General features: G+C 41.5%; 1 protein-coding gene across 5 annotated transcripts in view; it reads right to left on the bottom strand.

Moving 5' to 3' along the window:
• The window catches only part of NUSAP1 (nucleolar and spindle associated protein 1), a 31577-nt gene extending 18427 nt beyond the window's left edge, over positions 1-13150 (bottom strand). For 2 of the 5 annotated variants that reach the window (XR_002830333.1, XM_023757484.1), the window contains exons 1-4: positions 12831-13150; positions 10088-10156; positions 4355-4498; positions 2948-3107 (exon numbers count right to left, since the gene is read on the bottom strand). Coding sequence is in view for 2 of the 5 variants with exons in the window: in XM_023757484.1 (XP_023613252.1) it covers positions 2948-3107; positions 4355-4498; positions 10088-10156; positions 12831-12923 (466 nt within the window). In the remaining 3 variants the exon portion in view is untranslated. The remainder of the gene's footprint in view (positions 1-2947; positions 3108-4354; positions 4499-10087; positions 10157-12830) is intronic. The other 3 variants (XR_002830332.1, XR_002830331.1, XM_006093039.3) reach the window with 3 other exon arrangements.
• Positions 13151-13174: the final 24 nt, after the last annotated feature.

The raw sequence follows: 13174 nt of genomic DNA, 5'->3' as shown, positions 1-13174 counted from the left end.
AATAATGTAGTAAGTGTTAACATTTGGGAAATCTAGGTGAAAAAGACATAGGAATTCTTGGTATTATTCTGCAACTTTAAGTCTGAAATTATGTCAAAATAAAAAGTTAAAAAAAAATTCTCTCACCAGAAACTAACTATATGATCAAATTTTTCTCCTTCAAACAGCTTATGTTTCATTAGTCAAACCTGACTTAATGGATCCACACTCAGTTTTTCTATGGCATCGAAACTTAGTCCTAAAGCTACATCTTCTGGATAAAATAATTGGTGGAATAGCAGACATTTGTAATTCTACCCCCACTTTTGGCTCTTTGTCATACTCCCTAACAACTTTCTCTAAATCATGGTTTTAAAATGGGTATGTGAGGCATATGCATGAAAAGACAAAGGAGCTCTAGTTGATTTTGCTCAGTGGTCAGAGCCTCGGCTCACAGAGGGAGGGGGAGGGGGAGGAGGAGGAGGAGGAGGAGGAGGAGGAGGAGGAGGAGGAGGAGAAGGAGAAGGAGGAGGAGGAGGAGGAGAAGGAGAAGAAGAAAGAAGGAAGAAGGAAGGAGAAGAAGGAAGGAGAAAGAAGGAAGGAGGAAGAAGGAAGGAGGAAGGAGGAAGAAGGAAGAAGGAAGAAGAAGAAAATGAAAAAATATCCTCGGGTCAGTATTATTAAAAAAAAAACAAACACAAGGGAAGTGTAAAACCTGGGGTGCTTATTGAAAACTGCAGACACCCAGACTTATCTTAGACCTACTGAATCAGAACCTCGACCTCCTGGAACTGTATTTAGTAAGAAATGCAAAATTATGGGGGAAATGGGAAGGCTCAGCATTAGAAATTCTGCATTTAAATGCTTGTTGGACACTGGACCAGGCAATTGACTGTTGAAATTGGCAGGCTTCCTCAGGAAGGAAATCAGAAAGCAGAAGTCCTGTTAGGTATACAAGAATTGAAGTTTTCTGATCTTATTGAAACAAACTTTTAGTTGAGAAGTTTAGGGAAGAGGTTTTTAGAAGGTTAGAATCTAAGAAGGATATACAAACACTAGGGGCCCAGTGCACGAATTTGTGCACCTTGAAAGGAACTGTGGGCTGTGAGGCTGCGGTGGGCACAGGGGCGGTTCTCAGCCCATCCTCTGTGCCCCCACCCGGCCCCTCCAGCCATAGCTCCTGGTCCCCTGTCTGCAGGCAGCCCCGCTCCTGCCAGATGCCGCTCCCACGCACTAATGGCCCTGGCCACACTCACACCTGCTGAAGGAGCAGAGCCATTGGGGCTGGCGCCAGCAGGGGATGCGAGCAGGACCGGCACTGTCAGTGGGTGCAAGCGGCAGGTGCTGCCCCGATGGCCCCTCAGGAGCAGGGAGAGGTAGAGAAGCCCTCAGGGGCAATCGGGGCCGGCAGCCACCGCTCGCACCTGCTGACGGCACCGAGCGATCAGGGCTGGCACTGGGGTCCAGCAGCAGGTGCTAGCGGCAGCTCCGATGCTGGCTTCAGGTGTGAGCGGGGCTGGCACCAGCAGCAGGTGCAAGCACCAGGCAGGACCACGGCACATGGGAGCAAAGAATTTTCAGTAACCAATAGAGGCTCGCCCCAATGACAGCGGCTGACACCCGCCTTGGTCTGGCGCCCCCACTCACCTGCTCTGCCATCCCACCACGGCCGACGCCCACCATGTTCTGTGCGCACCCCCTGGTTGTCAGCATACGTCACAGCAACCAGTTGTTCAGCTGTTCTGCTATTTGGTCTATTTGCATATAAGGGATGGAGATATATATATATATATATCATAATTTTAAAAAGGCCACACCACTGGGAAGGTAGACTTTGCAGCTCCCTTTCAATTATGCTGATCAGGCAAACAGGTCTTTGCACCTGTCTTGGGAGTAAGCCAGAAGGAACTAATGAACAAAATGCTGGCTCTCCTCATCACTGAGTAGAGATTAAATCTCTAAACTTCCCAGCTACCACTTTTATTCTGGTTTTTAAAATTAATAAAGATGATCTGATGGCCTACTCTATTTGGTTCAAACTTTTACTTTAATTGTCAAACCCTTGTAAGTCCTATAAAATGGTGTTATGGGTTGAACTATATCCCCCCCAAAAGATATGCTAGGATATTAACCTCCAGTAACTGTGATATAACCTTATTTGTAAACTAGAGGCCCGATGCATGAAATTTCTGCAAGAGTGGGCCTTCCTTCCCCTGACTACCAGCACTGGCTTCCCTCTGACACCCAGGACCTGGGCTTCTCTCACAGCCCTGGCTTCATCTGGAAGGTCATCCAGAAGGACGTCCAGTCTAATTAGTATATTACACTTTTTATTATTATAGATTCTTGGTAGATGTCATCAAATTATGATGAAGTCATTAGGGTGAAAACCCTAATCCAACAGGACTGGTGTCCTTTTTTAAATCCTCAACTGAGGATATTTCCCCCATTGATTTTGAGAGAGAGTGGAAGGGACGGATGGAGAGAGAGAGAGAAACATTGATATCAGGGAGACACATTGATTGGTTGCCTCCCACTCATGCTCTAACCAGGATTGAGGATTGAGCCTACAACACAGGTACATGCCCTTGACCAGAATCAAACACGGGACCTTCCCAGTCTGCGGGCTGATGCTCTATTCACTGAGCTAAACCGGCTAGGGCAAGACTAGTGTCCTTTAAGACAGAGAGAATGCTATAAAACAGACTAATTTAGCTGCAAGCCAAGGAACACAGGATCAATTGCCACCACTAAATGTTAGACTAGGCCAGGCCAGATTCTATCCAGGGTTTAGAAGGAGAATGGCCCTACTGACACCTTGATTTCAGAAGTCCAGCCTCCAGAACTGTAAGAGAATAAATATGTTATTTTAAGCCACTCAATTTGTAGCACTTCATTATAGCAATCATAGGAATCTAAGGCACATGCTGCCCTAGCAGTTCTGGATTTTTTTAGTTACTTGGCATACCATTTATTCCACTATTTCCCGAGGACATTGCATTCTCGTTTCCTTGTCTCTCATCTGGTGGAGATGGAACTTCTGCAACAGGTGTGAGAGCCTGGTTTTCCTGCTTTTCTTGATTCTGGAACTCAATGGGATCACTTGATTTTATCTCTGAATGATCCTGCTACAAATGGAAAAAGGAAATAAACGATTTAAATAATAAATAAGAAGTCATCACATTTGAAAGTTGCTAAAAGGGTACATACATCTTAAAAGAAAAATATTTTGTAACTATATATGGTGATGGATATGAACTAGAATTATGATGCTCATTTCCCAATATATACAAAAATCGATCGAATCATTCAATTGTACACCTGAAACTAAATTAATCTTATATGCCAATGATATCTCAATTTAAAAATATGCCATTAAAAAATTGAAAACATTGCTTATAGTCAGATATTTAAAAAAAGAAGTAATCACTACCTTCAAAAGATGAATACCAAGCCCTAGCCGGTTTGGCTCAGTAGATAGAATTTTGGCCTGTGGACTGAAGAGTCCCAGGTTCAATTATGGTTACGGGCATGTACCACAGTTGCAGGCTCCTCCTTGGCCTGGGCCCTGGTCAGGGCACGTGCTGCAGGCAACCAATCGATGTTTTTCTCTCTGTCTTTCCCCCTCTCTTTCACTATCTCTAAAAATCAATAAAAAAATAAATGAATACTTTAAAAAAAAGATGAGTACTTAGCTGAGGGGGAAAGGTGTTAAAGAAAAGTAGAATAAGATTTCGATTGGCAGGTTTGTTCTCTGCCCCATCAAGTGTCACAAGAGTGTGAATCATGGACTAGGAGATACTAGGGACCACTGAAAGGCATAAATGGCAAGATTAACTCTTAGGGATGAGAAACTAACACTAAGAGACCCCAATAGGCTACCAACTAAGGGACTGTACAAAGCTAGCAAATAAATACTAGGACTAAGCACTGTAAAAACTGTTTGAATGAAAGGATAATATAATCAGAGTCCTCTCAAAGCAAGTGAGGGAAGCCCCTGCAATCACCTGACCTTGCTGCTAAGAATAATGTGACCACCAGGTCTAAGACAGGCTAGGAGAGAGGGGGGAAAATCATATTTAATGTCGGTTTCTTTCCTTTGTATTTACTACACCTCACTTAAAAAACTCTTAATGAAGGTTTGTATTTCTTCAACAAATATTTACTCTCTGCTTAGACTTAACAAGTGCTTCCTGAGTGCAAGTGCCTGGGGCAAGGTGATGAGCAGCCTAGACTTGGGGCTGTGCATTCATGGAGCTTACAATACACAGTGTTTACCACTACCGATAGCATAAGAGAATTGACAAAAAATTCCCTAAGAATATGCCAATTTTGGCACAGGTGGTGGCTTTTCAGTTTGCACACCTCCATTTACCTGGGAGTCAGGATTGCTGTGGACAGTCCTGCGCCTTCTCCTTTTCTTGGTGACATGGCCAGCTGGTTCCCACTCAGCTTGTTTCTGACTGCTGATCTGCAGCTCAGTCTCATCACAAGAGGATGCAGAAGTTTGGCTTTCATCCTGAAAAGAGATACATATATTAATCTACCATGTCCTCTGTATAGAGGCATAATACTCAGAAAGAATGAGCATTTAAACTGAATAAAAAACATATATTACGTCCAACCAGTGTGGCTCAGTGGTTGAGCGTCGACCTGGGAACCAGGAGGTCACAGTGCACATCCCCGGGTTGCAGTAGGGGGCATGCAGGAGGCAGCCAATCAATGATTCTCTCTCATCATTGATGTTTCTATCTCTTTCTCCCTCTCCCTTCTTCTCAGAAATCAATAAAAATATATTATAAAATATATATATAGCCGAAGCCGGTTTGGCTAGGTGGATGGAGCGTCGGCCTGCGGACTGAGGGGTCCCAGGTTTGATTCCGGTCAAGGGCATGTGCCTTGGTTGTGGGCGCATCCCCGGTGGGGAGTGTGGGGGAGGCGGCTGGTCAATGTTTCTCTCTCATCGATGTTTCTGACTCTCTGTCTCTCTCCCTTCCTTTCTGTGGAAAATCAATAAAATATATTTTAAAAAATAAAATAAAATATATATATATATATATGCCCTGACCAGTTTGGCTCAGTGGTTAGAGCGTCGGCCTGTGGACTGAGGAGTCCCAGGTTCGATTCTGGTCGAGGGCATGTGCCGTGGTTGCGGGCACATCCCCAGTGGGGGGTGTGCAGGAGGCAGCTGATCGATGTTTCTCTTTCATGGATGTTTCTAACTCTCTATCCTTCTCCCTTCCTCTCTGTAAAAAATCAATAAAATATATTTAAAAAAAAAAAAAAAATATATATATATATATATATATATATATAATGGATGCCTAGCATTCTGTTAAAAAAAAGTGCATGAATTTATTGAATATATGCTATGTACTAGGCAGTACCCTATAACTAATAATAATTACAGCTAATATCATAACTTTATTGAACTGTTTACCTTGATTATCTCATTTATTTCTCAAAGCTTATGAGATAGGTAATATTATCCACAGTGCACAGATGGGGAAATGGGGGCTTAGAGAGTCCAAAGTAACTTGTCAAAGGTGAAAATAAGGAGTAAAGTAAGGACAGCACTTCTCTACCATGAACTAAAAGTAAAGAGCTACATTGTCAAAACAGTGCAGTACAGGTTACCAGAACATCTCAAACAGACATGCTTATATACTAAATCACTGTGTGATAATGGTTACACTTCATATTTGTCGGGGAAGGTTGGATTCATTATTCAACATGTGATGCTGAGAAAATTGTTTTGAATATTTTTTTTGGGGGGGGGGCAATGAACCTCGATCATTCACACCAAAATGAAATCTGAATGTATTAGAAATTTAAATGTAAAAGATCAAAAGATAAAAGCACTAGAAAATACTCACGTGAGGGGAGGCTTTTTTACCTGTAGACTATAAAGGAAAGGTTTGGTTTGTTTTTGGTGCTTTTCTAATTTTTTTATTCATAAGTTCTAATTTTTTTAAATAAACTAAAAGTTCTAATTTTTAAAAATAAAATAATTAAAAACATGTACATATGGCTAAAAAAAAATACTAAAGAGATTATAATGAAAATCAGTTGGTTCTCTGCCTACCTTTCCTATTTCTCAAGCTTAATTTCAGGTGGCTACTTATATATCACCAGTGATTTGCTGATGAGATATTCACTTATATTTCCTTTTTTTCCACTTACATTTCCAATAGCTATATTTAGTGCCCATCATGTGCTACAATTTATCTCATTTGTATCCCTCACCTCCCCATGTTCTTCCTAACAGAATCATACCACTTTAATCACTCAATTAGATACCTTTGCAGCTTTAAATATACTAAAGACCTTAAATCTTGTTCCACAACTATATGAATCTACTTGTAAACTGCAGTTATTAGCATCCCTACACTTCTCTTCACCTCTCAATTTCTGTCATCTATTCTCTTTAAGCATCCAAGTTGATAACATTTACAGCCTATTATGTAATCTGAACTGAATCATCTGTGCCTTTTCTGTGTAGCTTGATTCTAAGTTATTGATAAATAAGTTATTGTAAGACTTTTTAAAACAAAAAAATTTTGTTTTCTGTATCATCTTTGTTTTGTTTAGGGTAATTTTTTTTTAAAGTTGATTTTAGAGAGAAAGAAACATCAGTTTGTTGTTCCACTTATTGATTCATCGGTTCATTTTTTAAAAATTTTTTTTATTGATTTCAGAGAGGAAGAGAGAGGGGGAGAGAGATAGAAACATCAATGATGAGAGAGAATCACTGATTAGCTGCCTCCTACATGCCCCCCACTGAGTAGGGATCGAGCTGGAAACACAGGCATGTGCCCTGACTGGGAATCAGCCTGTGATCTTCTGGTTCATCAGTGGATGTGCAACCACTGAGCACCCCAGCCGGGCTACTGGTTGATTCTTGTATGTGCCCTGACTGAGGGATGAAACCTACAACCTTGGTGTTTGGGGATGATGAGCTAACCAACGAAGCTACCCAGCCAGAGCCTAGGGTCATTTTTTTCTTTTCCTTAAACTCTGACTACAGGTTTTCCTCAAAAGCCTATGACTATTGGTCTTTTATTCATATTTCAGAGCAAAAACCTCATTAGGAGTTTGAATGTGAGTGCTCGTTATCTGGTGGAATCTGATCTAGTAGGTTCCTTAGGAGGAGGCTATGGTGCTGGGGATCCTTGATTGCCAGAAGCCCTTTGCTTGATAACCATTTACTTTCCTTACAGAGAAACCTTCTAATATTTTAGCCGCACATGGAAGTGGGGGGTAGGCTGCTTTGTATCCTGACTTTTCAGTCCATTTCACTATAATACCTGGACCCCACCCTCTGAGAGTGATTTAGTTGGCCTGGGTTTTGGTGAGGCCTATATACCAGTATTTTTAAAAATATTCTCCCCAAATGATTTTCCCACACAACCTGGATTGAGAACCACAGTATAAAGTAAACGTGTTGGGCTCTAGCTGGTTTGGCTCAGTGGATCGAGCGTCGGGCTACCGACTGAAGCATCCCAGGTTCGATTCTGGTCAAAGGCACATGCCCGGGTTGCAGGCTCAATCCCCAGTGAGGGCTGTGTAGGAGGCAGCTGATCAATGTTTCCTGCTCATCATTGATGTTCTATCTCTCTTTCCCTCTCCTTTCCTCTCTGAAATCGATAAAAAAATATAAATAAATAAAGTAAATGTGTTGGGAGTGAAAGAATAAGGAGGCTTAGAGAGTGGAAAGTTTTAGTCAGAGGTGAAATATTACCAACTAGTATAGTTCCAAGGGATATAAAGTCCAGAATATGCTCAATGAAATGGATGGCTGATGAATAGCAGAAATGAAAGTCATAGGAGTTAAGGAACCAGGAGACAAGGGTATAAGAGACATCCAGATGAACCTTTGAATTCACCCCAAATAAGGTCAGGACATGAGGTGATGAGGAAGACAAGAAGACAGTGAACATCAGAAAGCAACAGGAAGGCCAACAGGTAAGAAATGAGAATAGGTGAGCATAACTTCAAAGGAGCAGGGATATTTATATGAGAGTAGAAAGATACTATCTGGATCTGACTTCCCAACTCCCTGAATAGTTGTGGGAAGACAGTGAAAAGAAAAAGAAGAAATTTTCCACTATAAAAGTGGTACCTTCGGGTTACACCGTGTATTACTGGAATATACAGATACTTTTAAAGTGGTTATTCACCCCACCCTCTAATCCAGCCCCCATAGTAGCACTTCGCAGTATAGGTGCTATAGCTGGTTTAGAAGCCTGTTAGCACAACTCTCAGAGATGTCTTGCTTTAACCCCACACACCTTAACCATGATATGTTAGACGGGAGGCCAACAGTGATAGCGAAGATGTATTCATTCCTGAATGAGCCATGCCTAACTATAACAGACTTGTCTAAATCCAAGGCCCGGCAGGCATGGCTCAGTGGTTGAGTGTCCTATGAACCAGGAGGTCATGGTTCAATTCCCGGTCAGGGCACATGCCTGGATTGTGGGCTTGATTCCCAACAGGGGGCATGTTGGAGGCAGCCGATCAATGATTTTCTCTCATTGTTGATGTTTCTATCTTTCTCTTCCTCTCCATTCCTCTCTGAAATAAAAATAAAATTTAAAAAAGACCGAAGAGGCACACAGCCAGACTAACCTACATCTAGAGCTGCTCCAATTCATAGTTAAGGCTGACCTCTAGTGGGAGAATAAGGCTTCCATAAGGTCTGATGTCACACTCACTCAGATATGATCCACACCTGGGCATTCCCCAGGTAATGATTTGGGGGTCTGGAAGCTTACTCGTTGTCTATCCTTGGGGACATTAATGATCTCTTTGCCATGCATTTGGATTGTGCTGACTCCTGTACTCTTAAATAAACTTTTTGCCGAAACTGGTTTGGCTCAGTGGATAGAGTGTCGGCCTGCGGACTGAAAGGTCCCAGGTTTGATTCCGGTCAAGGGCATGTACCTGGGTTTCGGGCACATCCCCAGTAGGAGATGTGCAGGAGGCAGCTGATCGATGTTTCTAACTCTCTATCTCTCTCCCTTCCTCTCTGTAAAAAATCAATAAAATAAATAAATAAATAAATAAATAAACTTTTTGTCCGTCAGATTTTTCCACCAATCTAAGCTCACGATTGATAGATTCACCACTTAGGAAGTCTCTATCTGACTGAATGTTGACTAGCATCCTGCTCTTGTGTAAGTTTTTCAAAAAGAATGGCTCCTGAGATGTTGAATTTAAAATATGATAGATCATTTTAAATTTAGTTTATCAATTACTATCCAAAGTAAATCAGCATTTCAGATAGCACTATAATCATGTATCCTTAATCATTTAAACACACACACACAAATAAAATTATTTAGTTGATGTAAAAACTATTAATTCTTTTTTGTTGTCTATTTTTAGTTAATTAAAACCTGGAATCAAAGGAATTTTAAATGTTTATAAGTTGGAATACAGTTACAGAGACTATATACAGTCAGAGAAGAGGAAGTTAGATTTTCAGTTCATGTTTATATTCATTTCCAGATACATAACAGATGCTCTCCAAGGCCCAGTTCCATAAGGCCTTTCAACACTTTTCCCTATTTCAAGTTAAGAAACCTGGCCCTAATGAAGCCTTCACTGATCCTTTCAGGCGGCATGCCCTCTCAGAAATCTGTGGAGTAGATTTAAAGCAGCCATGACAACCTCTGCCATCAGCAGTGCTTTACAATTTGCTACAAGCATCTTTCACTCAGAACAGGGAAACTAAGAATCAAGGAGTTTGAGTTTTCTCAGGTGATAGATACACTAGAAAATGACAAAGCTGCTACTTAACCTGGGTTTTTCTGACTTTGAATCTAGTTCCTTCCCTACTTATATCAAGTTATCTCTTACAACTTTTGGCAACTGAATTGTTAACTTTTACAATTGTACAAGAACATCTCATTCAACAGATTACTTGCTGCAAGACACTTTCACCATTTACAACCAATAGTTTTTATGAAAGGACTCACCAGAACCAATCATGATCTTTTTGGTAATAAACAGTATGTCTTAAAAGACATCACTAATTGTGTGTATCATTCATTATCTAAACATGATTGTTTTGCTAAACAGGTGATGAAAAAACCTTACTTACCTGATTTCCATTTTCTTTTCTTGCTTCCCGTTTCAGGTGGGCTTTCAAGGCTTTTAGCAGCTTGTCTGCCTGCAGGAAAGTTAAAGTTAACAGTAGAGCCAAAAATCAAATCAGCAAGACAGATACATTGAACATTTCTTTCTGTTCTTGTATTCATCAAATGTCCTTTGAGCAGTGGGCTCTGGGAATAAAATAAAGACTGAAACAGAACTGGTCCCGGTCCTCACAGACTTCGCAGCAGTGAAGTCCGACAAGGAAAGGCAAGGACAACGCAGTGGGGTCAGTGCCAGCATGAGGAAGCTCAGGGTGTTGTGAGAGAACACAGCTGGGCTTGCCATTAGGGTAGAGACTTCAGCATGTCATCAGACTGGTGTTAACTGTTATTTGTTAAAATAACTAAATCTTGTTAATTTCTTGGAGCAATTTATTCATTTTTGCTATGTACTTGGAATTTAAAAAGGCAATTGATTTAAGGAGCTCCTGGGCTGCACCGACTATAAATAATTTAAAATATTTTAATTATGGAAAATTTCAAATACATACAAAAGTAGAGACTAGTGTAATGGACCCCCATATTTCAACCCCCAAGTATTTCATAGCAAATCCAAGGCATCTAACATTTCACCTGTAAATACTTGGTATTACCAAGAGATAAGGACTTACTAGTAAAAAAATAACAGAGAAACATAGCCACAATACCATTATCATACTGAATACAATGAACAATATCTAGAATTTAATACCTAGTCCAAATTTACTTTTCTCCATGTCAAAGGTGTCTTTTTATCATTGGCTATAATAAAGTCTTGTACAATCAAATTTGCCTGAGAATTGTACCTCTCAACAAATATTTGACACCTACTATGTGCCAGATATTGTGTGCAAGGCAGGCAATGGGGTCTATAGTAACAAATACTGTACTACTCCACCTCTATGAAAACAGATGATTAATTAACTACCTCAGATCAGGTGCCTCAAGAGACAATGATGGGTGGGACTTTCAGAAAAAGATCTAAACTTGCAATAGCTCGTTAGAGATCCAAGGGGTTGTGGGGCCTTACTGTCAGGGCACTGAACTCAGGTAGAAACCTCTTCTGTAAATCTCTTGCTATCGTGTGGTGCACTGCCAAAAAGTAGGTGTCAATAACAGTCTGAATAAATACTCAGCATCTCCTATATAAAACGTACTGACTTAGTAGTACTGTGAAGGCTTCCAAGGTGGGATGAAAAGATCCCAGTCCAAGGAACTTAACTTTTAGTAGAGAAGATAACACACACACACAAATAGCCAGAGTACAAGGTGGAAGCCTGCAAGCGCTCAGAGACAGTACTTAAAATTAAACTGTTTAAAAGCACAGAGGGCTGGCTCCTGGGGTTACTGGGGTGGTGGACCTGTGGCTAAGGAAATGAGGAGGGGATGGGGCATCAAGTCAGTGATGACAGTTCAGTGGGACCGTGATAGAGAGGAGGGGAGTTGCAGGGCTGGGTGGAAAAGATGAAGGGATTAAGCAAAAACCAAAAGAATACAAAACTCATGACAGACAACAGTATGGTGATTACCAGAGGGAAAAGGAGGAATGGGGGAGATAGAAGAGGGTATGGGGAGGTAAATGCTGATGAAGGGAGACTTAATTTGGGGTGGTGAACACACAATATACAGATGATGTATCACAGAATTGTACACCTGAAGACTATTTGATTTTATTAACCAATGTCACCCCAATAAATTAAATAAAAAGGGGAAAATAAGAATAAATGGAAATGATTCATGCAGATAAAGAAGACAAGAGAAAGGAGGTGATCTGAGGCTGAAGGGTCAAAATTAGCAAAGGCAATAAGATGGGCAAAGGTACCAAGTTTCGATGCAGTCTTGGATAAAAGATTCTAGCCAGATTGCAAAAAGCCTAAGGAATTTAAGCCAAGGTATTCGGCTTTGTTTACGAAGTATTAGGGAACCATTAAACATCATAGCTCAGAAATATCTCCAAAGACACTCCTAGATTATTCTGCCACAACAGATACCTGAGCACTGATTATTTTGTTTAAACCATTTAAAGGCCATAAGAACAAATCTCCGGAGTATACATTAGCATTACATGAGAAAATGCCACCAGAATCTAATACAGAAACCCAATCCCAAACTGAATCGCCACATTTCCCTCCAACATTTTGCAGCCTCGGAGTTAAAGACCTTACTGGTTTGGAAACACCACAATAGTGATCAATAAATGAACGATCATTCCAGATCAAGGCTGAGTTATAAAAATGTGTCCATAGGGATGGTCCCTTAAAAACAATCCTTTCTTCCAGGTCCCCCAATAAAGTATTAAGAGATTCTGGGTGCTATTACAAATTATATAAGTGCTCCTATGTTGAATTTTCCAAAAGCCAAGGCAGTTATTTCCGCGACTGCCTACAATTAATGGGCATTAGAGCGTTCCTTGAGCTTTCTGGGCCTGCATTTCGTAACTGATGCCCTGGGAAGTATCAGAGTATTTCCAATAAAACCAAACCAAACCAATCCTTTTGAAGCCGAGGCCTATGGGAGCCCCCAGAAAAGTCAGCCTCAAGATCAGGTGAAGAATAAGGTTCCCCTTCCGCCCCACTTTTGCAGTTGAAGCGATACTCGAGACCATACCTACTCCCTCACCCGCAGGGGCCCGCTCGGTCCCTCCCCACCGCTTCTCCGCAAGGCCGCTCAGCCTACCCCACCCGCTACCGTTCGGTACCGCCCGCTCCTTACCCTCAGGTTAGCCCGGAGACCCAGACTCTTGGCCAAGTTCTGCAAGTCATTGTATTTGAAGGAGTCCAGCTCCTCGAGGGAGGGGACGGTCATCCCGACCTGCAATTCAGGTAACCAAGGCGAAGTACCCTCCAAACAACGGCGCGCGGTTCAAAACTCAGGCGCACTACAGTCGTTGACCCAGCCAAGCTTTATACACAGTTTAAATTAAGAATGCTGCCCTTCCATTGGTTAAAAATGTACCGAAGGCGGGGTTTCCTGGAGTTGACCAATAGAAAGGCTGATCCCCTCATCAAACACACATTCTATCCCACCCCTCCGAAGGGCGTGTCCAGGCCGCGCCT

Source organism: Myotis lucifugus, unplaced genomic scaffold (genome assembly GCF_000147115.1).
Source record: "Myotis lucifugus unplaced genomic scaffold, Myoluc2.0 scaffold_109, whole genome shotgun sequence".
NCBI classification, from domain to species: Eukaryota; Metazoa; Chordata; class Mammalia; order Chiroptera; family Vespertilionidae; genus Myotis; species Myotis lucifugus.
This window is presented reverse-complemented; position numbering and strand designations above follow the sequence as displayed.